Source organism: Budorcas taxicolor, chromosome 19 (assembly GCF_023091745.1).
Source record: "Budorcas taxicolor isolate Tak-1 chromosome 19, Takin1.1, whole genome shotgun sequence".
NCBI lineage: Eukaryota > Metazoa > Chordata > Mammalia > Artiodactyla > Bovidae > Budorcas > Budorcas taxicolor.
In genome coordinates this window covers 11,938,290-11,964,702 of record NC_068928.1, presented here as the reverse complement: position 1 = coordinate 11,964,702, position 26,413 = coordinate 11,938,290, and the positions used below count along the sequence as shown (strand labels likewise).

Below are 26,413 nucleotides of genomic sequence, written 5' to 3'. Positions count from 1 at the left end.
AATATTCATTGGAAGGACTGATGGTGAAGCTGAAGCTCCAATGCTTTGGCCACCTGATGTGAAGAGCCGACTCATTGGAAAAGACCCTGATGCTGGGACAGATGGAGGGCAGGAGAAGAGGGCAACAGAGGATGAAATGGTTAGATGGCATTTTCAACTCAATGGACATGAGTTTGAGCAAACTCCAGGAGATAGTGAAGGACAAGGAAGCCAGGTATGCTACAGTCCATGGAGTCACAAAGAGTCAGACACAACTTAGTGACTGAACATTGAACAACAGGTTCTTCAAGGGTTTTGCTTTTTGTGTTGCATATTTTTCTTAACTTCAGTTTCACCATAAACTTCACGGAGAGAGATTCAGTGTGCACACTGGGTGGCTAGGCTGACCAGAGAACCAGATATATTAGTAGAGAAATAGGGAGAATGTATAGTCTTTGCATGTGTGCCTTTTCAGAGAGTGTTCTTCTGAGCTCCTCTTTCCTTCCCATTCTTCCTTCTCTAATAAGATACCATATACCGGGTTCTGTGTTAGACTTTGGGCATAAGATGCACAGAAAATTGAGGTCGTCTCTGCTCTTGTCTAAGGGGAAAAAGCACATACTGAGTGCTGAACAAATACCTTTCCATGTATTTTTGCTGAAGAGTGCGAAGTGCCAGCCCATTAAGGATTTGTCATTTGTAAAAGATCAGACCTTTGAAGAGCAATACTTGAATTCTCTGTCAAAATATATTATTTTGTCTCAGCATTATTGCTTTCACAACTTTCTCAATATTTTTGCATCAAGTTAAGAGAAGACATCTCAGAGAGAAGATTATGGGTTATTGGGCAACACAGCTGTTCTTAAATTCCCCTTTGAAAGCAAAGAATTTTAGGGGACATTTTCCTTCTCATAATGTGTGCTGAAGTTTTATTAAGTTGGAATTTTACCTGCTTACTCCGTCATTTTTTCTCATTTTTCAAGTGCAGACATTCGAGTGCTGGTCATTTTTCTTTATGTTCTTTTTGTACGGTACATGTCAAAACAAAATGGGCATTGTTGTTGGTTAGTTCTAAAAATGATGTATTTACAGTTTGTGTGGATAAACAATCTGATGCTAGTCAAAAACAATGTAAACTTTTGAACGGGGAGGGATTCATCTTGAAAATGAATCATGCTTTGGCGGTATTACTGTTGTTTGTCTGTGCTCTTTTTAGCAAAGTAAAGGAAACTGTTAAATAACAGTTGATATAGGGATATTTCCTTTTTACTTTCTGGAGGCAATCCAGTTTGTTAGGATTATTTTATCTATTTGCCATTTTTTACTGAACAGAGGATGTTTATTTATTTGAAACATAACTCTCTCTAAATATCTCTTTCATTTCTAATCTTGTTGCCTGGACCTTAGTCTTTGTAGGGCATTCTTAAGATCCATGAACGTGGATAGGAAAATATCTCAACTTTAGGTTTATGATCCCCTACCCAAAGTTAAATGTTTTCTTTTACTATGAATATAGACAACACATGCCAGTAATAGCAGTTCTTGTAACACTGTCACCAATAAAAACACAGATGCTTTTGTATCATATACAAAAAATATATTTTGAAGTGTTTTGAATTGTTGATATATTTTGAAATATGGTTTATGCTCATCATTGCTTGAAAATTTTTATATATTATTATGTAATGTTACTGCTTTTAATATTTATTTACATGTATTACTATAGCAGAACTTAATTTTTAAAATAAATTGCTAGCTTTACTTCAATATAATAATACAGTTTTCTTTTGTAATTCTGTGTATTATATCCCACGCATTTGTAAGTATTATTCTGAGAAAGAATCCACAGACTTTTCTGGACTGTTGAAGTAGTCCACGACAGAAATGATTAAGAACCTCTTACCATCATTTCTTACCTCATCTGTTTCAGTAGCCTCTAGCCCTTTTTTTTTCTTTTAATTATTGGAAGCATTTTCTTTGTTAACCGTAAATACACTCTTCCACTTTCCTACTTTCAGTGTTTCACCATGCTTTGGGGATGTTATGGAAGGTTTTATCTTCTTCCCAGCTTCTTGTCCCACCGCACCTATATTTCCATACCCTTCCCTGAAAAGGCCACATATATTCATTTCTTGACATACTCTTCTGGAAATAATTTTTATCCCCTGAATGTTTACTAAAACCCTACTTCATTCTGATCTAGCTAACACTGTTACTTCATCTCTTAAACCTCTTTTAAACATCTCTTGATGTTGTGTCTTCTTTATCAGGCTTGGTATTGGTACTGTGAACATAATTTTATTATATTTTAATATGTTATTTGTTCATTGCATGCCTGTGTCTCCCAGTGGATTGACCTCTATGAAGAGAGGATCTTTTTCTTATTCATATTTGTACCTTGGTACCTCACGTAGTATTTGGTAAAATGTAGATTCTAAGTCTTCAAATGAAAGTTTTCAAACATCTATCAAGCTTTTCTAATAAAAACAATTCATTACTTGTCAGAATGAACAACTTTTCATTCATGGTAATGTTGCTTTTCATTTTAACATCTGTAAGATTCTTTCATTTTATTCAAGAACTTTTCATTAATGTTACTACGTTCCTGAGCTCTAAGGATACAGCAGTGACTAAAAGAGGAAACCATCTCTGTTTCCATGGAACTGACTTTCTAGTGGAGTGGTATGTATGATACATAGGATAGATGGTAGGTGGATGGATGGATAAACAGATAGTTTTCTGTGCTATGGAGCAAAGTAAAGGAAGGGAAATAGGGTGTACCGGAGAGGACTGCAGTTTGAAATTAGGATGCTTCCAGCAGGCCTTACTGAGAAGATGACATTTGAAAGGAGTTCTGATGGAACTGTGGAAGGAAGTCATGCAGATACCTGCAGAACGTGTTCCAGGCAGAAGAAACAGCCAGTGGAAAACCCCTGAGCTGGGAATGTGTCTGGAGTGTCGCTGGAGTGGCAAGGAGACCCATGTGGCTGAGAAACATCATGTAAGCTGCAGAGTAGAAGATGTGGTCAGAGAGGAAGTGCAGCCAGGTCATGTCAGGCTTTGAATTTTACTCAGAGTGAAATGGGGAAGTTGTGGAGGGTTTTGAGTGACATGGCAAGACTGCAGAATGGAGATGTGTATTGAAAATGCACCGTCTGCCGTCTGGTAAGATTAGAACCCTTTTGAGACCAGTGAAGAGGATATCGCAGAAATCCAGGTGAGGAAAGAGAAAAGTCAGGGTGACCAGTAAGGCTTTTCACCTGAGCACCTGGAAGGGTGGGACTGCTATCACAGGAAATGAGGATCACGGGGGTAAAGCAGGTCTGAGAATAGAGACAGGATTAGAAACTAGGACATGGACATGTTTTGGATATGTTTAGTTTAAGAGGGATCTTGACCTAGTGATGCTAGGCAGGTGGTTGGTTTTATGAATCTGGAGTTCAGTGGGAAGGAACAGGCTGAGAATAAATGTTGACAAGGCGTAGATAAAGCAAGCCAAAGCAGGAGGAGATCACCTAGTAAATGAATGAGTATGAAAAGAGGGAGATGTCCCAGGTCTGAGGCCTAGGGCCCTCCAACTTTAAGTAGTAAGTGGCATAGAAAGAAAGCCACACATGAGAAATCCTAGAGGCCAAAGGAAAACATTTTTTTTTTTTTCTGAGAAAAGAAAGGGAGTGATTAATGTGTTAAATTCTGCCAGTAGGACAATTAAGATAAGGACTGAGAAAAAGATAGAATACCATTGAATTTAGTCAAGAGAGGACATGTGGCTTTGATAAGGGCAATTTTGGTGGAGCCCTGGGGGCCTGATAGGGGTGGATTTTATTAAGGATGGGAAGAGAGAGATTGGAGGCCATATTGACAGGCGTTTCCATGAGCATTGATGGAAAATGAGGAAAAGTTAGAGGGCAAAGCTGGACTAGGAAATGGCAACCCACTGCAGTATTCTTGCCTGGAAAATTCCGTGGATGGGGGAGTCTGGCGCGCTGCAGTCCATGGGATCCACAGAGAGTCGGACCTGACTGAGCATGCGTGCACTCACACTGGAGGGCAAAGAGACGGCTGCTTGTGTTCTCTCATAGAAATAGGAAGTGAGTGTGGTTGCGGGTATTGGGAGCTTCAAGGAGACAGGCAAGTAGTCCTCTGGGAGATGAGGCATTCCCTGTACCAGTTAGGAAGTTTTTGCTGAATGAAGAAACCCTTTCTGGCACTATTATTTACGCTTCAAGCAAATTTAATTACTTGCTTTTGCTTTTCAGCTTCAGTCGACACCTTGTTTCTGCACCTGAGTTGCTTTCTGCTTATTTCTTCAGGTAAATGTTGAATGCATCTTGGCAGCTCAGCTCAGCTCGCAGTGTGCTTTCTCCCTCTTAACATAAAGCGCCTAACTCCAGTATTTGTTTCTTCTGGAAGTTCTTTATCTGGATTTATTGCTTACTGCTTTCTACCTATTATTTTTGATGATCTCCGTTATTAACTGTGACTTTCTTCTGGAGTCAGTTGGAGGACCTGCAGTCAGACTTCCTGTGGTGGAAGCTGGGTGACTTTCTGACTCCTTTAATTCAAACACAGTACTTGCTCTGCCTGTGCCTTAATTCTCTATCAGTAAAATGGGGATAATAAAAGTACCTCCCTTAGAGAGTTACTGTGAGGATCAAAGCACTTTGAATGGTGTCTGGCACATATGAAATAACTTAGGAGAAGATTACCTGCTGTGATTAGTTTCATTATTGATTTTGTTTATTATTGATGAGGTATATAGGACCTATTCACTATTCATATTTTTGTATAGTACCTTATATACAGAAAAGAGAGTAAATGAAGAACTCATCCAATAAGAAGTGACTGAAATATAATTGTGACCCTATTATGTATAGGATCTTATAGCATTATTAAGCTCAAAATTAGTAAGTTGATTTCTGACATTGTTTCTTAATGTGTCTGAGTCTTTTTGACCCCATGGACTGCAGCATGCCAGGCTTCCCTGTCCTTCACTATCTCCTGGAGTTTGCTTAAACTCGTGTCCATTGAGTCGGTGATGCCATCCAACCATCTTGTCCTCTGTCGCCCCCTTCTCCTCCTGCCCTTAGTCTTTCCCAGCATCAGGATTTTTTCCAGTGTTCTACACATCAGGTGGCCAAAGTATTGGAGCTTCAACTTTAGCATCAGTCCTTCCAATGAATGTTCAGGGTTGATTTCCTTTAGTATTGACTGGTTTGATCTTCTTGCTGTCCAAAGGACTCTCAGGAGTCTTCTCTAGCACCACAGTTCGAAAGCATCAATTCTTTGGTGCTCAGTTTTCTTTATGTATGTGATACCATACATTAGGAAATATTGTTGAATAAATTAATCCATCCATTCTCTGTCCTTTGCATTTCTTTATTTTGCAAATTAGTTTTCCAGTTTAGATTCAAGAATATGGTAGTTACTATGTGATAGGTCTTTCAAAGAATTTGTTTTTTTCCTTTCTGTTGCATCAACAGAGAGTTTGGATTCACTTCTGTGGTTCTCAGAGGTGTCTCCTTTCCATTAAGTCATAAGTCCTCAAGGGAATCATAGCTTCAGGCATCTGAATTCCAGATTCTGCTTCTTTCAAATGGAAGTAGTTGATAGGACTCTGAGTCCTGTAGATGGGGCCTCCAATTTCTTGGACTTGAAGTCTCTCTATTTTAATAAAGTGCTTCTAAGTAACTGGTAGCATCACTTTTCTTCTTGGCATCTATATGAGGCATTCTTTGTTTTTGTTAGAAACTCTGTTTATAGCCTTCATTTGATGGTTTATTGTAATTACTTACTTTTGTTGATCGGTAGTTTGCTTGATACAGACCACATCACAGTTGTAAATACAAAGCAACCACACGTTTCAACCTTATATAGTTTCACGTCCTTAAGACAATCAATAATAATGTGATGTTTCTTGACTTCTCTTTCCACATCACTGTTTACTTCTGGATTGAAGTTTCCATTTGTATGTTTTAATTTTTGCCAAGAAAAATCAATCATGTGCACTGTAGCTCTGCTTTAAATTTTATGCCTCATATGACACAGAGTATATATATAGTGTATACATGTTAAATGGATAAAAATCTTCTTTTAGGCTATCATAGTTCAGTACCTTTTTTTTTTTTTTAACTGGTTGCATGTACTTTCTTGTAGTTCTGGTGAAGTTTCTAATTTCTTGTTTTAAGTCTATTAGTTTTCCTAGTGAGTTTTTTTTTCTTATAAATTAGTTGATCATCTTTGTCTTTACATTTCTATGCACAAAAACTATGCATACTGAAATTATTTTTATGTCACTCCCTCTTATTTCTCGGAGAGGGCAGATGAGTTCTTTAGGGAAAGTAGATTGAAAAGAGAGGCCTTATAATAAATACTGTCCTGAAGACAAAGTGCTTCTATTTCACAAGCCCTCATTGAAGAAACCGTCTACTAAATAAAGATAGCATGATTTTTTAATAGATTATCTTATAGAGCAGTTATAGGTTCATAGCAAAATTGAGAGAAAGTTTAAGATAAGATAGTTTTGAGGAAAATAAAATCACCTATGGAATATACTTTAACAACTCTTATATTATCTCTAAATTTTACTTTATATTAAATTTAATGCAATAAAAACAAGTCTATTTGACTATTTTATCTTTTGTCTATATCATTTGTAATATGGCATATTTTTCTCTCTTTTTTATTTTATTCCTTGAAATAAATTCTGGCTAAAGTAGTTATCAGTTGAAGCTAAATTGGTACTTTTTATTTTGCTTTTTACTCTTTATGAAATATTTTGTGCTTTCTCTGTATTTTAACTTTGGCAGGTCATAGACTGCAGGTTTCAAGTTTTGTTTTAAAATGGTTAATGAGACGTTCCTCTAGAGGGCGATCTCTTCTAAACTTTCCCATGATTGTAATCATGGCCGCCCTGGCATGAACGTGGTGTTCTATGGATATTGCAGCCGTATAAGATGTTGTAATACCTTAGCTTCCTTTTTATTATGTTTTCTATGATTTATTCCTCAAAGTCTTATTACAGAATTGAATTTTTGAAATAAACTGCTGTCATTTATTATCTAGTTTTAGTATCTCATCCAGGTACCTAGCTCCTATGAATGAATTTAGGGAGTTGAATGAAGGCAAATGTTTTAGTTAATCATTGGAGGGAATGGTTTCTGTGTGTTCTAACATTTCCTTTCTTTGTTTCTCTGTATGTTGATACTCAAGGATCTGTCTCTGTACTTTATGGGAGCAGTGATTCCACTCCACTACTGAGGCATCATTAGGCCTGATGCCTTTCTGCTGACATTTGGAGTTTTATTTTTGTTTACCTATTCAATAAAATTTTTGTACCAAAGCAGTACATACATTTATTGAAAAGTAAAATGATATCACAATTTTATAATGAAAAATTGCACTCTCCTGCACCCACTGCTCCCACTCGGAGGCTTCAATTCTTGATAATTTATTTCTTGCTCTTTTGTTTTTTTGTCCCTTTCTCAAAATCATGTCAGTTGGATAATGGATCTCCTACACTGAACCCCTAACTTCCTTTTCCATTTTCTATCTCTTTGTCTTTTTGTTTTACTTTAAAAGAATATCCCCAACTTTATCTCCTCACCTGCTTATTGCATTTTAATTTCTATAGTATTTTTTTATTTCTACAGGTTTTTAAATTTCTGCAATATGCTTTTAATATCCTTTTCTGTGAATGTTTCTTTATTATCTCACCCTTTTCTAATTCTATAGATGTAAAATTGTTTATCTCTTTAAAAGGTAGTTATAATTTTTGATCCATTTCTTTGCCTCCTTATAAGAGGATTTGGCTTATCAATTTGCAGGTAAGCTTAGCCTTAGTTTTCCAATGACGAAGATAATTAAGTAGGAAAATTCTGATACCCAATGACCAGTGTCAGCAGGAGTGACCCAAGTAAACGGATTTAGAAATTATGAGACTTGGGAGTAGCAGCCATGAGCAGTCTTGAACTTAAGAATCTGAGCAGGAAGTAAAAACCTGACTGCTGGCTTGAAGTTTGCAGACTGTAGAAGGGTACGGCGAGTGGGGTCTGTGCTGTGCCAGGGTTACACAGAAATAGAGACCATAATGGTTTCTGTTGAGAAATAGAAACTATTATGGATCTTAGCATAAAATGACATTTAGAATTTGGAGAAGGATGAGAAAAGGAAGGGGATTTAAGGTTCATTGAAAGAGTTATTAACACTGGATGGTGTGTTTTTGCAGGTGAGAATATTGAAGCTAGAATGAAGCACAGGAGTGAAGCTGTTTCAAAATGGATAGGGTAGAGTTAGTGTGGGCATTGCCGTTGTTGGCAGCTTCAGACGAGACGGGCCATTCCCTTTTCAGTGCTGAGAATCTTTCCTGGTCAGGAATTAACAAATGTTCAATAATATTTCACTCCTGTCCAATTTGGAGTGGATTAAAACATGTACACTTTGATAAAATCATGGATGAAAGAAAATATAAAGCGACAGTACTGATAATTGAATATGATTTCCGGGCAGTAATCCAGCTGATTAAGAAAAAGTGTTTCTGCTAAGGCAGCAGAGTCGCAAGGAAGGTGGTAGAGTCTTCATGCTCAGGTGCCCAGGTAGGGTCAGGTATCACTCTTCTTTGTGATTCTCTTGCTCAAGGACTTTTTCTATCAAAAGTAGTTTTTAATGTAAACAGGTAAATTCATGGTTTTTGCTTTTGGAGAAATACATTTAGAAGACAAAGACTTGAACTATTTATTAATGTTCGTAGGGTATACTTTGACTTCTTTCTTTTTCTTTTTTGATTGGTGAACAGTTCTCTCTCATACATTGTTGATAATTTAGGCAGCTAAATTGTGTATGGGTTTCCTGTTTTCTTCTTGAGCAGAACATGTAAGCATATTTTAGATAGAATGCTATTTAAGTGTTTTTAAGCTGGAAATAAAATATATGTGAGTATAAAAGGTTTTATCTTCCCTTCTGTCAAAAATGCTGATTTGGCTCTTTTGCACAGTACTCCCATCTTTGTATGGTTGTTAAAATCTGTTGCTCTTTCCCATCTGAAGGAAGTGCATCTTTGACACTTCTCATGACCTGAGTCATGATGCTGAAGTAGAGCCAGAAAATATCCTTACTGGTCATGAGTTAAAAGAAGGAAGGCTTCTATGGAGTGGGGGTAAGGGAGCGAGAAGGAGGTTGTGGGGAACATCTTTGCTATTGCTATTTTGAATTATGTCTTTTTTATTATTAGGAAAGTTGCTTCCAGTGTACTGTGATAGTTGTTATTCAGCAGAAAATACTTGGATTTTAATATTTAGTTCTTCTTTCAGTATACGGTGTTTAATGTACTGGAAAAAGACCAGTTCTGCAAATGTTTTAATTATTTCGAGTCCTCCGAGTCTAAGAACATTGCACCTTAAATCTGGCAATTTATTCAGTATTTTATCTTGTTACAGTGTTTGTTTTTATTTCAGTGCCAGTTCCCATTCTTGCACATCTTATATGTTCAGTTTAAATAATAGTATTATATTTACTGAATGATGCCGATAAGTTTCTATAAGCTTTTTCCTTTGTCAGTTAAGTACTTCTGTTTGCTCTGTTGACATGATATCATTGCAAGATATTTAAGTATGAGAGATATGGGTGTAGTATATTTTTAAAAAGCATTTCAATGAGGATTTATTTATACTTTGGAGAACTCATTTAATCCCAAATTTGGTTTAAGTGATGTCAGATTATGGGGTTTTTAGTTCTGGGGATTTTTTTCACTAAGTTTATTAAAAGTTTTCACTTCTAAGCACTTACTCCCAAAACTCTGCTTAAGCTCAGTTCAGAAGACTGGGAAATTTTGAGGTTGCTTAAATTTGTTAGATTTAGGAATAATGTGAATCTGAAAGCAAAAGTCTCAAGATCTTTTTCCTTTATTCTTCTTATTTATACAAAGAGTTTGCTTTGGTCCCTCTAGTGTTAAGTATAGTCCTTTTAGCGTTAAGTATAGTCCATTTACTGTTTTGATTTTTCATTGTTGAAAGAGTGGTAAACTACAACCCTAATGTTTAAAATGAATTAATAATTGCTGAAACTTCTAAAATATTAAGAGAACCAGCTCTTACAAATGTTCTTCATCTCAAATCTTAGAATGCTGTAAGAATAATAAACTAAGGTAATGAACTTCCCAATTATGGGGAAAGATTTTAAAAATTCATTTTGTAAATTTGGGTTGGCCCTGTGAACAGATTGTGCCAGAAATAGAGTGGAAAGGAAATGTAGACAAAACATGTTCACACAATATATTTAATTGCCTGTCCCCATACACATTTTATCTCTGAAAATTTCTGGAAATATTTCTGTTTCCCCACATTTGTATTTTTATGAATGTTGTTTCTAACTCTTGATCTCATCTCCCTTTCTAGGCTTATTTTTGCATTCCAAGGCTCCTTGTTCTCAGACAGCTTTAGAATCTTTTAAGAGTAGTGTGGACTGATCTTGTTCTACATATAGTTTTAGCAGCAGCTCCTTTTGACTTTTAGTTTTTACATATACATTTTCTAAATTTACTGAGTTTTAGATTTAAGGAAAGAAAAACACATTTACATGTAACAGTGGTGAACACATTCAGGTAATAACTAACTGATGAAAAAGGATTCAGATGGAAAAAGAAACCACCTAGCAAATTGTATATTTGATTATTTGTAAATTTATACCTTGATAACTTTAATAATTAGTGCAGTTTTAATTCTCCAGGATGTGAAGTTTTAATTCTCCTGACATTTAATAAGCACTAGTGTGAAGTTCCATGCAGCTCCTTTGTATGTGATGGGAAGAGTGATGACAGTATCATTAAAAGCCTCAATCACCATCTTGCAAAAAAAAAAAAAAATTGGATTCTTGTTTTCAAGTCAATTTTGTTGGTATTCTCCTATTTTTCTACCCTCCTATCCCTCCCCAAAGTACCTATAGTTATGTCTCTTGTGCTGTGAACTGTCTACTTGAAAAAGCAACAAGTGTTTTTGCTTGAAATGCATAAACGTTTTTACAGTATCTTTGCTTCCCCACCTATTACTCTCCAAAAAAGTTACAGGGAGAGCAAGTCAGTACCGAATCAGAATTGGCCTTGAACACTTCCTATCTTGCACTTTGTCACCAAAGCTGTTTGCTTGTTCTGTTAACAGTCTTTTAAAAAAATATGGATGCATTATTCATTTTCTCCTAATTGTGTGTGTTCTGCTCGCCTTGGCTCCTGTGAACAAGCATTGCTTCCGCCCAGTTTGGTATGTGGGTCAGAAGGCGCTGTTTCTCACCAGGGCGCTGCTGTTTCCTCTTCCTACTTGAGTAGATTACAGATTATACTGGAATACGCCTGAGAAAAGGTCAAAAAGGAGGTGAAAGTCCTGGAACTGCAGCTGGGAAGCTTGTCATTCTCATCTAGGGAAGGGGAAAAAAAAAGAGAGAAAGAAAAAGAGAAATAGACACTCTCATGTCAACTCCAAGCAGCCCACAGTCAGGAAATTCCCATTTGCACAGGATACTTTTTATATATTCGGAAAGGACTTTATTTGGTTTTGATTAAATAATTATCGAGTGTTTAGCTGAGAAAGCTTTAATGTTAAATTAGATGGCAAGCCAGAGCTCAGTACGTTTTTAACTTTTCAAAGCCTAGATTTTAGTGATTGTTTCAAAACAAGCTACCATTGTACTCCCTTTGACAGAGTCTAGAAGTTAGGAGCTTTTCAACTACAGAGTTAACTTGGTTAAACTCATTGGTATATTTTGGATTTTTACCCATGTCGATTCCACAGCGGGATATTAAAAGCAGACTGGACGTTTTGGTCTTCTGTGGAAAGCCAAGGCACCAAAAAATAAGCCCCGTATGAACTTACTGCCAGTTTTTATTTTGGAAAGACGTGATGTTGAGTGAGAACCATCTATCTCCGTGAGGTCTTCGAGCAAGGACATTGCTGGAAGGAGGAGAGTCATGGGATGTTCGGTAATAGAGTTCTTGCTGTAGAATCGTCTTCCAGGATTGGCAGCCTGTCACACACTCTCTGGTTCTCAGTATGCCTCATTGCTCCAGGTGCACAGCATGAGGGTTTAAAATATTAGGGGACCAAGGACGCTGATTGGGGGGCTTATATCCCAGAACAAGAGTGGGTCCTGTGAATGGGAGATGAGAAGAGAATTTGAAACTCTTGTTGGAGTCTCATTTTGCATATGTTTCTGTTGTAAAGCTTCTGAAAGACGGAGTGCCTAAAGGAGATAAGAGTGTGTCCAATCATCAACTCTGCCTAGTGTCCTTTTGCTTTTTTCCACGTGAATCTCTGCCATTTTTGTATTTGTCCCTGCATCCCTAATGACAACAAAAGACAATGCTTCTTTATCCTCCCCCCTCTCCATTTGGTCCACTTGTTTCCATTGTAGTTCTTAGTTTCTTATACCTTCTGTTCCTAGAATCTTCCTTAGACCCTCATTAGCAATAATCTGTAGCTTGTGCCTCTAGAAACCTGAAACAAAAAGTTTTCTCTTTCTCACTGATGTGATACTGTTTTAAGGTACTTTCTCATCTACAGCTCTGATCCCCTGATTGCATAATGTTATTTTAACTGCTCTTATTTGCCTTTGCTCACAGCATGGTAGGGTAGGGAAATTTTTTTAAAGGATGGGAAGGAAGCCTGTAATTGCATCTATGTCTTATTTTTCCTCTTCTGGTTTGCATTTAAGAAGAAATACATGTGTACACACAGATACACTGGTATTAACTTTAATATTTAACATAATCTGAGGTGGTCAATAATTTCAGCTCTTGCCGGCTTTAGAGATTTCTCGTGGCTGGCAGTTTGCCACATTCACATGTTCTCACATCACTGCGTTCAGAAGCTAAGAATACCAACCTGGCAGCTTGTGTAGGGAGGGTAAAGATAAAACAGAAAGGAGTCGAGCTTCGCAGCCACATACCTGGGAGTTGTTGCTGATGTCTTTTCCACAAATGTTCAAGTTTGTCAAAGCCCAGTAAATCTTGGAAAGTTTATTTTCCTTGTAGCATCTGTGTTTTATAATGGGTCTTTTAATTTGTTTTTACTTTGTCTGTAGGGATTTCTTTTGTCCGGAGTTTTCAGACTCTGTCTTTTTTTTTTTTTTCCTGTGGAAGTGAGTCCATTAATGATGACTGGTTTGGGAATATACCTCTGCAAGGCTGACCTGACAGGCTGCCGCTCCAGCGCAGCAACAAAGACCATTGTTATTTTCTGTCTTTACTTTTATCCTCAACTTCATCCATTTTCCCCCTGTGATTTTACAGGGTAGAGTGTGTGAAAACATATTTTGGGACCATGCACACATGATAAGGTGGCATTTTGAAGTTAGCAGCATTTTTTAGTAAACAGAGATCATACTCTGTCCACCTCACACATGGACAGTGCTGTGTACTCATGAGGAGCCTGAGAGTCCTTTCCCAAAGTACTTGCAGGTACTCTTCATCCAGAAAGCAGAACGGGGGGAAGAAAAGACCTCGCAAGGTTGTTTTCATAATTCCTTTTTCAAAAATGCCAACTTGTACAAGGAAATACAGAAAGTCAGTAGTTAAACCCCAATGTGAACTGTTCTGGCTTAGGACTTTGTAATGTTAAAAACAATAATAACCATTAACAAATAAACAACTGAAAACAGAATATCATTGCTTTAAACATCAAAGGATGTTTTGAACACTCTGATTTTTAAATGATTTTCTGTTCGCAAGTAGAATTCCTGCTTTGAGAAAACCATTTTATTGGAACTTAGGATTTTTTTTTTCCCCCCCAAGAGAACGCCGTCTATCTTGGGGACTGGTAAACCTCTAAAGGATCAAAGCTCTGGTGGATTTTGTTAAAGACCCGAAAGCCTGAAGGCTTATGGAAGTTTATCTATATAGAGTAAGCCCAAAGAACTGGGATGAGAGTTTTAGAAGAGCTTATTTTCTCATGGGAGTTTTGGGACTTCCTCTGTTTGGATGTGCCAGAAATACTGTGAGAATATCCATTCTCATGGCATTTGCCACTTACAGGTCTTATCCCAGCTGGGGTTTGTAAGTAGAATGGTGTGTGAGATATTGTATGTATTTCAAAGTTTTATGAAGCCCACTACTAAAGCTGCAGTTAAACAACCTCTACTATTTTCATTATACTTACATAGTAAAGTATAGTAAAGAATGGTTGGTGAAGGTGACATTTAGAATTGACATAGTGACTCTTCACTGATCTCAGACATTTTGAATTTTAAGGTCACTATCATATGTGTGCTTAGAAGGTGAAATAAAGAAAGGGACACTGTTCTCCCTCTCCGTCCAAAGGAAAGCTGAAGCATAAGCTGGAGGGACATACTTAAGCCAAGTCCAAGGTTTAGGATACTATGAGTTTCTTCTGCTAAATCTCATTATAGTAAGAAGCCTCAGGCATAATGAAAAATCCTGGCTCGGAAATTTAGGCTTGATGTAACCATAAGGGAGTGGCTGAAGATCTGTTCTTAAAATTACCAAACCTGTGCTCCTGGTCAACCTGAAACTAAAGCGAGTAGTGAAAGCGATAGATTCTAGCACCTTGCTATCTTGTGAAGTACTTTGGGTTCCCTTCAAAATTAATTTTTTTTTCTATAGATCATAGGGTTGTATTTTCCTGTACTTACTCGATATGAGAAAAAATGTATTTCCTTCATTCATTCAACAAACATCTGTTGAGATGTCAACAATTAGTAAGATGCTGATACTATTCTGGAGGAGTCTTTAGTTTTTGCGGAGGATAAATCTGGAGGTTTGTTAAATTCTAGCTGCATTTTCCAAGAAAATCCATGACACAAGGAGGTGATAGAATCATCTTTAAATAAAGACTTTGAGCAATTGAAAGGGGAAGAAAGGATCATTATACTATTTTTGTGTATTAGATTCAATATGAACTTTCATTTTAAAATTTGGTATATTTTTATGTATAAATCATTATATGTGAGATGATGAGATTTCTTGTCTATGTGAGTTCCCTCATTTTACTAATTCCTGAATTAATTATTCACACATCTCTCATCCATTATTTTCTAGTTGGAAATTAAAGATGGGAAGATATAAGTTCCTGCCTCTGTACTTAAAATTTGAAACAACAATAGTAAAAATATCTCCTTCCTTTTTTTCCTGAGACATTTTGAGGATGTCTCTCATAGCATGCTTGCTCCCTTTAAGTTCTTTAAAGTCCTTCTATCTTATTATGTTATGAATTTTAGGAGTCCTGGGATTTGTTCAGCCTGGCATAGAACAGGACCTCATACCAATAAGACTCCAAAAGTGTGAACTGAAAGAATGAATGTTGAATTAGTCCTTTGCCTGGTACATTATCTCATCTTGTTAATGTCTTTTTAGCCTCAAAGTCCTTAAGTCTGTGTTCTGTATCCATTACCATGATCATTTCCTGTTACTGTACCCATTGTTTATCCCTTTCCAACAACAACAACAAATCTGATTTTTTGCCTCTTTAGTGAAGCTGCCCTATTGAAGATTGCGATGCTGCGCTTAGTCACTCAGTCATGTCCAACTTTGCGGCTTCATGAACTGTGGCCTGCCAGGCTCCTCTGTCTGTGGGGATTGTCCAGGCAAAAATAGCAGAGTGGGTTGCCATGCCCTCCTCCAGGGGATCTTCCCAACCCAGGAATCAAACCCAGGTCTCCTGTATTGCAGGCGGATTGTTTACCAACTGAGCCACAAGGAAGCTCTTTGAAAAGGTAATCTTCAGTAGAAGATTACCAGAGTTATCAGCTTTCTCTCTGAGTTTGCCTTTCTGAACCTTGGTGTTGTTGAACACATTTTTTTTTTCATTAAAGCCATTTTAAATAAATTACTTCCACGTAATAAAACATAAGTCAGACACTACCCCTATTCTTATGAACATAAAATCTACCCAGCTTACTTTACTGTTTCAGATGCACTGGTTTTCAGAGGTTCCATCATGAATACAGACACCAAGAATAAAAGCTCATAAATACTTGGATGTCCCAGAAGACTGAGAAGGATAGGTGTGATGTACCTTGAGGTTGTTTTTATGCTGGTGGGGCAGTGAAGGATTTTAAGTCAACCTAACCTAACTAAACCACAAGATTTGCAGCTTCTCAGTGAAAAGCTTCACTTTCTAGACCTCTCATTGTATCTCTTAAGTTCAGTGTTCTCAAAATCTGTGCTGTTCCCTTGCTGAGGAATTTAGGTACCTAAATTTAGGTACTTCCACTTCAATTGAAATATTTCTTCTAAAACTGAAATATATTTTCTTCCCATTGCTTTCCATTATAATTCTCTCTCTAAGAGATTTCGTACTCTTGCTCACATCTGTGGCATCACTTTACAGTCTCTGCTCTTCATGTTATCCTTCATCCTCAGAATATTTCTTCTCTCCTGCTCTTACCCATATTTTATCCATCGTTTAAAGCCTAAGTCATGTCGCATCTGCTCCCTGATACCTTCTCCAAATAATTGATCCCATGTGTACTTATCTTTAGTACCAGGCAATTAGCACTTAATTATTCCTGTTTCATGCATATTAGACTGTAAGCTTTGCAACAGCAAAGAATGCAGTCCTCACAGAGTATGATCTTCGGCTGAGGCACTCAACAAATATTTGACTGTTGTTGTGATATGTGTGTGTTAAACATAGGCCTTGAATTTCATTAGCTTGTGACATATTTCATGTTGTGGCCTGATTTCAGCTCCAAACAGTAGTCAAAGAAATTAAAGGATACTTACATAAGTGAGAAGATATCCCATGTTCTTGGCTTGAAAGACTTAATATGCTTAAGATAGCAATACTTCCTATACTGATCAACAGAGTCAGTGCAATCTCTATCAAAATGTGAGCTGGCATTTTTGCAGATAATGACAAAATATAGGTAGAAGTTTTATTGGATATGATGATACATCAAAGATTTGTAACAGACTACTGACTGTCTTGGAAACAAAAACAACTCAACCTGATTTTACTATTTTTTCCTATCTTAAGTCCCTGTGAAAAACAGTTATTGCTGTGACAGAGATACTTCACAATCTTTATTCTTTCTTGGGAAAAGTTTTCTTGGAACAAGGGTTTTTGGAGTTTTGAAAGTTAAAGTATTATCTTCAAGGAGTTCTGTGTGTCTGTATTTAGGCAAGGATTTATGTAATGGCTATTTTAGAAACCATTCCGATATGGCAGAATTTCAAAGCATTACAGAAATCAGAAAAACAAACACACTGATCTAAATTTTCTAATTCCATGTGGCTTGTATCCGAAGAGGACGTTGCTAATGTTACCCTAACGTCTGCCTTTATGTTTCATACTCTTCTCTCTGGGAGATTTGTAGCTTATTTGGATTTTGTAGCAGTAGGCTTACAAGGTGGTGACACCAAGTAATATAGAAGTAATAAATGCCCAAAGGGTGCTTCTGCTCTGCAGTGTAGTATGTTCCCTTCTGATATTCTCGTCTCATTCTTATCGGTGACTATGTATATTTTATTTTTATTTTCAGATAGCAGAACAAATTGGTATAACATATCAGCTCAACAAAATTTAGCTCAGTTTGTCTTTAGGCCAGGATATCAGTTGAATGGAAAAATGAGAGATCATGCATCCCGCTTTGCCTCAGACTTAAAGTATCTCAGTATGTAAGTAATAGACATTGCTGGTACTATTTTGAGGACGCTGGTTAAAGAAACAAACAAACAAAATCGAAATGCATATTTGTAAGGTTGTAGTAAATGTCAGTTAAACTTCAGAGATTTTGTTTTTATTTCCTTTCATTTGTTTCATTTCATTATTCTGTTTTAAAAAATCATATTTTCTACCTTACAATAAAGTTAGCTATATCATATAAATACTGTGAACCATGAAGACATATGTTATTTCTGTAAGTCGCCACTTTTGGCTGTGGTGGTCTTTGCTGCTGCACGGGCTTTTCTCTGGCTGTGGTGAGTGGGGGCTGCTCTAGCTGCAGCGCGTGGGCTTCTCACTGCAGTGGCTCCTCTTCCTGAGCAGCGCAGGCTCTAGCGCACGCAGGCATCAGTAGCTGCGCCATGGGCTTCAGAGCGCAGGGTCCATAGTTGTGACACGTGGGGCTTAATTGCTCTGTGGTGTGTGTGATCTTCTTGGATCAGGGATCGAACCTGTGTGTCCTGCATTGGCAGGCAGATTCTTTCCACTGAGCCTCCAGGGAAGTCTCATTATATTTTTGTAAGAGTAAAATATAAAAATTAAAATGTTTTTAGATTGAATTTTTATAATAAGAATGTACAAAACAAATTCATGAAGTGGAATTTATTAAGAAAAAATTCCGCTTGTTAAAAGATCTGTAAGAGAACAAAAAGACAAGTCAGAACAGGGTAAGAAAATATTTGAAAATCATATCTAATAAAAGGTTTATATCCAGAATATATAAAGAACTTTTAAAATTTGAGAATAAGATCCATAAATAATTTCTTACATTTTTACAGTCATTTGATTTTCAGCAGGGGTGCAGGATAATCCTCTGGGTTAGGAGAGAATATCTTTTCAATAAGTGATGCTGGAACAAGTGGATATTCAGCATTCGAAAGAACTGAAGTTGAACCCCTTCCTCACATGATTTATAAAAATTAATTCAAAATTAGAGACCTAAATGTTAGAACTAAAAATAATAAAACTCTTTGCGGAAAACATAGCTATAAATCTTTGTATATTTGGCCTGGGCACTGTTTTTTTTGGTATGACAACAAAAGCATAAGCAACTAAAGAAAATACAGATGAATTAGACTTCATCAAAGTTAAAAACTTGTATGTTTCAAAGCATACCATGAAGAAAGTGAAAAGATGACATAGGAAGGGGAGAAAATATTTATAAACCATGTTTTTGCTAAGGGATTTACCTTCTGAGCTTAACTGTTATTTATGACTGAATTTATGACTGAACAATAAAAAGACAACTCAATTTTGGGCAAATGTTTTGAGTAGACATTTCTCCAAGAAGCTATATAAATTAACTAAAATGCACATGAAAAAGATATTTAAAAAACGCAGATCAAAACTACAATTAGATACCTCTTCACACCCACTAGCATGGATAAAATAAAAATGATAGACCACAACAAGAGGTGTTGAGGATGTGGAAAATTTGGGGCCCTCGTACACTGGTGTAGCCATAGTTTATCAGTTCCTCAAAAGAGTAAATATAGACCTAACTGTTCCACTCTTAGTCATATGTACCCTAGAAAATTGAAAGCCCAAGTCCACAAAAATACCTATGTACTAATGTTCATAGAAGCGTTATTCATAGTAGCCTGTTAAAACAACCCAAATATTCATCAGCTGGTATAAACGTGGTATATCCATACAGTACAATATTATTCAGCCATTAAAAGGAATGCACTGTTGACACATGGTACAACATGAATAAGCATTGAAAACATAATTGGAAAAAGCACTCACAAAAGGCCACCTTGTATGGTTCCATTTATATGAATTATCCAGAATAGACAAATCTATAGAAACTGGACAGATTCCTGTATCAAAAGCTGATGGGTAGGGAAAAGAAGAGTGACTGCTAAGGGTATGGACTTTCTTTTTGGGTGATGAAAATGTTCTTAGATTAAATAGCGATCCTAGTATCATTCTGTAGAATATACCAAACACCATAGAACTGTATACTTCAAAAGGATCAATCTTATGGTGTGTGAATTACATTTCAGCAAAAATATTAACCCAGTTTTTAAAATTGGCAAAAGCTTTACATAGGTATTTTAACAAAGAAAATAAATGGATGACAGATAAGTTCATGAACCACAACTACAGCAACCTGTTTGGCCCATATTTGTCCTGGAGAAGGCAATGGCAACCCACTCCAGTACTCTTGCCTAGAAAATCCCATGGACGGAGGAGTCTGATAGGCTATAGTCCATAGGGTCTCGAAGAGTCAGACACGACTGAGTGCCTTCACTTTCACTTTTCACTTTCATGCATTGGAGAAGGAAATGGCAACCCACTCCAGTATTCTTGCCTGGAGAATCCCAGGGACAGAGGAGCCTGGTGGGCTGCCGTCTATGGGGTCGCACAGAGTCGAACCTGACTGAAGCAACTTAGCAGCAGCAGCCGCGTATTTGCCCAGAATGGCTGAAATCAAAATTTTGAGTGACAACACCAAATTCTGTTGTGGATACAGAAGAACTCGAAGTGTCATATTTTGCTGGTGGGAATGTGAATGGATCATTTCCTTTGTCAAAGTGTTTCGCATTTTCTCATAACCTTAAACATATAATTATTATCTCCTTGCAAACATTCATATACTATCATCAGCAACTCCATTCCTAGATATATATTTTAAAAAACTTCAGTTCAGTCGCTCAGTCGTGTCCGACTCTTCGCAATGCCATGGACTGCAGCATGCCAGGCCTCCCTGTCCATCACCAACTCCCGGAGTTTACTCAAACTCATGTCCACTGAGTTGGGGATGCCACTGAATCATCTCATCCTCTGTCATCCCCTTCTCCTCTCACCTTCAGTCTTTCCCAGCATCAGGGTCTTTTCAAACGAGTCTGCTCTTTGCATCAGGTGGCCAAAGGATTGGAGTTTCAGCTACAACATCAGTCCTTCCAATGAACGTTCAGGACTGATTTCCTTTAGTATTGATTGGTTTGATCTTGCAGTTCAAGGGACTCTCAAGAGCCTTCTCCAACACCACAGTTCAAAAGCATCAATTCTTCAGTGCTCAGCTTTCTTTATAGTCCCAACTCTCACATCCATCCATGACTATTGGAAAAACCATAGCCTTGATTAGACAGACCCTTGTTGGTAAAGTAATGTCTCTGCTTTTTAATATGCTGTCTAGGTTGGACATAACTTTTCTTCCAAGGACCAAACGTCTTTTTATTTCATGGCTGCAGTCACCATCTGCAGTGATTTTGGAGCCCCCCAAAATAAAGTCTGACACTGTTTCCACTGTTTCTCCATCTATTTGCCATGAAGTGATGAGACCGGATGCCATGATGTGATGAGACCGGATGCCATGATCTTTGTTTTCTGAATGTTGAGCTTTAAGCCAACTTTTTCACTCTCCTCTTTCACTTTCATCAAGAGGCTCTTTAGTTCTTCTTCCCTTTCTGCTGTAAGGGTGGTGTCATCTGCATATCTGAGGTTGTTGATATTTCTCCCAGCAATCTTGATTCCAGCTTGTGCTTCATCCAGCCCAGCGTTTCTCATGATATGCTCTACATGTAAGTTAAATAAGCAGGGTGGCAATATACAGCCTTTACGTACTCTTTTTCCTATTTGGAACCAGTCTGTTGTTCCATGTCCAGGTCTAACTGTTGCTTCCTGATCTGCATACAGACTTCTCAAGAGGCAGGTCAGGTGGTCTGGTATTCCCATCTCTTTCAGAATTTTCCACAGTTTATTGTGATCCATACAGTCAAAGGCTTTGGCAGAAATAAAGCAGAAATAGATGTTTTTCTGGAACTCTTTTTCTTCTTCGATGATCTAGCAGATGTTGGCAATTTGATCTCTGGTTCCTCTGCCTTTTCTAAATCCAGCTTGAATGCCTGGAAGTTCACAGTTCACGTATTGTTGAAGCCTGGCTTGGAGAATTTTGAGCATTACTTTACTAGCGTGTGAGATGAGTGCAATTGTGCGGTAGTTTGAGCATTCTTTGGCATTGCCTTTCTTTGGGATTGGAATGAAAACTGACCTTTTCTAGTCCCGTGGCCACTGCTGAGTTTTCCAAATTTGCTGGCGTATTGAGTGCAGCACTTTCACAGCATCATCTTTCAGAATTTGAAATAGCTCAACTGGAATTCCATCACTTCCACTAGCTTTGTTCTTTGTGCTGCCACCTAAGGCCCACTTGACTTCACATTCCAGGATGTCTGGCTCTAGGTGATTATCTGGGTCTTGAAGATCTTCTTTGTACAGTTCTTCTGTGTTTTCTTGCCACCTCTTCTTAATATGTTCTTCTTCTGTTAGGTCTATACCATTTCTGTCGTTTACTGTGCCCATCGTTGCATGAAATGTTTTCTTGGTATCTCTAATTTTCTTGAAGAGATCTCTAGTCTTACCCATTCTATTATTTTCCTCTATTTCTTTGCATTGATCGCTGAGGAAGGCTTTCTTATCTCTCCTTGCTATTCTTTGAAACTCTGCATTCAAATGGGTATATCTTTCCTTTTCTCCTTTGAATGTCAAAAAACTTACATTCATAGAAAAGCTTGTGCAGGAATGTTTATGGCAGCTTTATTTGTAATAACCAAAGCTGGAAACAAATGTCTTTTTGCCAATGACTGGATCAACAAACTGTAGTACTTCCATACAGTGAGATTATTTTGGGGAATAAAAAGGAAGGAATTGATACCTGTAGGAAAATGTAGAGTGGTTGAATCTCAGATGCTTACTGGCAAGTGAAAGAGGTAAGACTCAGTACGGTACATACTTCATTTATAGGACATTCTGGAAAATGCAGAGCCATGGAATGGGAGAAAAGGTAAGTACCTAAGAAGAATTTTGCTTATTGGTGAGATGGGAGTAATTTCTCTCTATGCAGATCAGATTTTATTCCAGTTTGTTTTTCCTGGTTGTTAGTGAGACATAATTCTTATTCTTTTTATTTTTTGTATTAATGCGGTCATAAAATAAAAGATTGATTCATGATTTTTAATTTTATGGTGGGTAGTGGTACATTTTGGGAGGAAGACAGTGTTTTTGCCTGTTGATTTTGGTCAGTTTCATCCTGTGCCTCTCATGCTATTCTCTGTGGATATACATCCTTATGCCTCATGTTTCTTCTGCCCTCTGGAGGCTTTATAGGTTGCCATGGCTGGAATATTCTTCCGCTCCGACTCCCAAGCTTGTTTAAGGAAATGTTCCCTGCTTACTTTAGACTAATTTAAACCTTTTCTTTTTTTTTTTTTTCTCTCTTACTATCCTATATTTCTTTGTAACACCATAAAATTCAGTTTTATGCCAATTATTTGTATAACCATTTAACGTCTACCCAATTCTGTATCCTCCAAGCCTCCATCCTCAAAGACTAGAGTCTCTGTTCATAGTCAAGTCATGTTTGGTATTACCAGAGTCCTTTGTTTTTTTCCTCCCCTTCCATATAGTCATGATTCTTTTAGAATCATGTCTGCCCTTGATAATTTTCTTAGAAGATTAGTGGAGCCAGTGCAAATCCTGTCAGAGAAGGAAACTTCTCTTGGTGATGCTTTTCTTTTCTTTTTTCTCTTCATAGGGAAGCTCAACAGCCAAGACTCCTACAATAATTTTGCCAACAACAACCCTGGCAACCCTCGACTCTCTCCTCTCCCCAGCCTGATGGTGTTGATGCCTCTCGCCCAAATCAAGCAGCCAATGACACTTGGTACCATCACCAAACGAACAGGGTAAGGCCTCAGGCTTGATACTTTTTAAATAGCTATTTTAGAGGATTAAATACATAAAAATAAAGCATACTCTTTCTTTGGGTGGTTTTGATTATTTTCTTCATTCCCAGCCCACATGAGACTTAATGTCAGCTGATTAAGTACAAAGTATAGAACATGCGCAAACACGTTCATGCACAGGCATGTACACACACATTCATAGGAAAAAACCAAGCAGTGACAAGTTGTGAGAACTAGTATTGGCTAATGAAAACCAGATCCATCTACTCAGTCTTGTAGTTCCTGCCTTGTGGCTTTGTCTGAAAGTAGCAAAGTTTCATTTTCTTGATTTTGTGGACATGATTTGGATTTATAATGGCCCCCAAATTTTGACTAAGGAGAGAGAACTTAATATGACAGCCATGCTTCTGATACTTTGAAAGAACATCTATATTGAGGTACCATTTACATATAATAATCTGTCATTATTGTTGTGCTAGGTGGTAAAGTGCTGACGTGAGATACTTTTGTAAGAACTACCCATTCTCAGGGACCAGGCCTTTGAGCTCTAGATTTCACTGTGACACCGAAATGAACCCTTTGTCTAGTGGAGTGGTGTTTCCTATAAAGTGATCCTATTTTGAATGTAGAAACTGAGTTTGTGGTGTATTAAGGGGGGGAAAAAAAGAAGCTGGGAAACAGCAAACCTAGCTCCAAAATCTGACATCTTGTGATACAAATCATTTGGCTATATTTTTAAAAATTGATTTCAGCTTTTTAACCCTTCAGTAGTAGCTTAAGTAAAATTTTTACTTCCCTTTCCTCTTCTAGTTTCTTTATTTTAAAATAAATAAGAGTCACTATGAATAGTAAAGAGGTTACAAACTTAAATTTACAGGTGGCTGGCTTTTTTCTTTGGATAATGATATATTTCTGGGATATACAATCAAATAAAAATGAGACTAAATCTTGAATCATAATCTTAGTATTTTTTCATTCACAGATATCAGTACATAATTCTACCTTTTTTGGTCTATCTTTCCTGAATATAAGTGAAAGAACACTCAAAATTGTTCCTTGTGATTTTTATTTTATTTCTAAGATAGTGACTGAAGTTCTATGCCTGAAATTGTGTGATGTTAGAATTTAATTCAAACTATTTGTGGAGAGGATTAGAAAGTGAGTTTTCTGGGGGCTTCCCTGGTGGCTCAGATGGTAAAGAATCCACCTGCAGTACAGGAGACCCAAGTTTGATCCCTGGGTCAGGAAGATCCCCTGGAGAAGGGAATGGCTATCCACTCCAGTCTTCTTGCCTGGAGAACTCCATGGACAGAGAAGCCTGGTGGGCTATAGTCTGTTGTGTCTCATAGAGTTGGTTATGACTGAGTGACTAATACACACTTAGAAAGTGAGCTTACTTTTGCATGTATTTGAAACTTCCCATGATAAAAAGATAAACTCCATCACACCTCTTTTACTCTCCCTCTTGCTATTCTTTCTGTCTGTCCTTAGATGGGTGGGAACTATTTATCATCTAGTCTCTTCCTAAGCTACCATACTGTATGAACTTACATAACTTTTATGTTTCCTTTTCTTTTTAAAAACTTGATTACAGTTCCTAGATTTTTTTAGAGCATGTGTATTATGTTTCTTGTATCCTAGATAATTTAATAATTATTTATAAATGAATTAAGTGATAGGAATTTTAATTGTGTGCTTTGAAATTAATATTAGTTTAAGATCCATGTATCATATTTTTTGCTGGGCTTTTATCTCAGTTCTTAAACCCTTTTATTTTTGCCAGATTTTAAAACTTTTTAGCATGTCCTTTGTTAAAGTGTTTAGAGAGAAAAATTAATATTTGTTCCATAATGAGTACTTGGCTTTTAATTTCCAAAATTTTGATAGAGATTCATTTAGACTTACTGGGGAAAAAAATATTATTAGACCAGTAAAAGGAATTCCTGGGGAGGGATGTGGGAGGGGGATTCAGGTTGGAGGAACACATACGCACCCGAGGGTGATTCATGTTGATGTATGGCAAAAACCACCACAATATTGTAAAGAAATTATCCTCCAATTAAAATAAATTAATTATTTTAATAAAAAAGGGAGTTGCTGCATGCCCAGATTTTCCAAATGTTAACAGTTTAATGAATTTGCCTGATTCATCTTTTCTCACTCCATATACACGCACTCACATACATACACATCCACCAAAAACTCATTTTATTAGTTTTTTTCTTCCACATGTCTGTTTCCTATAATGAATTCTTTACTTGTGGCAGAGCTTTGGTGCTCCGGAAATTACCCCATCCACTCTTTTTTTTCCCCTCCCCTCCCCTCCTACTATTCTTTTTTCTCTTCCTATTAACACAGATTACAGTGACAAGAAACACTTTGATGATAGTATTCATAATTCATGCAGGTTACTGCTAGATTATAAGACCTAACACTCCTAAACCATTTTCTGAAGAGTTGGCTGACTGTATTCAGAAATTGCTATTGTGACATTACTTATAATCCCTTGTTGTTGTTCAGTCTTTTAAGTCGCGTATGACTCTTTCCGACACAAGGGACTGCAGCGTGCCAGGCTTCCCTGCGCTTGTCTGTATGATTCTTATAGTACTGTTTGGTCATAGAATTATCAGAGTGTAGTTTGTGGTTTTACTATCTTAATACTTAGCAGTTTCATTGACATACATGTATTTTGACTAACCAAAAGTAGTACTTGTTTTGGGAGAGTAAGGTATTCCTTGAATTTCCATTTTTGACATATGCTGAGATTTGAAGCACATCCCAAAGCACATCTAATGGTTTGAATCATTAGATTTCTCCCATTAGATTTTAAGATTTACATTAATTTCATTTTTATTTAAAATTTTTTTTTTTTTTTTTTTTTTTTTTTTTTTACTGTGACCAGTTCTTAAGCTGGAGAAGGCAATGACACCCCACTCCAGTACTCTTGCCTGGAGAATCCCAGGGTCGGGGGAGCCTGGTGGGCTGCTCTCTATGGGGTCGCACAGAGTCAGACACAACTGAAGTGACTTAGCAGCAGCAACAGCAGTTCTTAAGCTGCAGTTAGCTCACTTGCATTATTTC

General features: G+C 37.2%; 1 protein-coding gene across 8 annotated transcripts in view; it reads left to right on the top strand.

Moving 5' to 3' along the window:
- BCAS3 (BCAS3 microtubule associated cell migration factor) overlaps positions 1-26,413 on the top strand; it is a 586,221-nt gene that overhangs the window by 220,921 nt on the left and 338,887 nt on the right. For all 8 annotated transcript variants that reach the window (XM_052658881.1, XM_052658882.1, XM_052658879.1 and 5 more), the window contains exon 16: positions 23,182-23,332. In XM_052658881.1, coding sequence (XP_052514841.1) covers positions 23,182-23,332 — 151 coding nt within the window. The remainder of the gene's footprint in view (positions 1-23,181; positions 23,333-26,413) is intronic.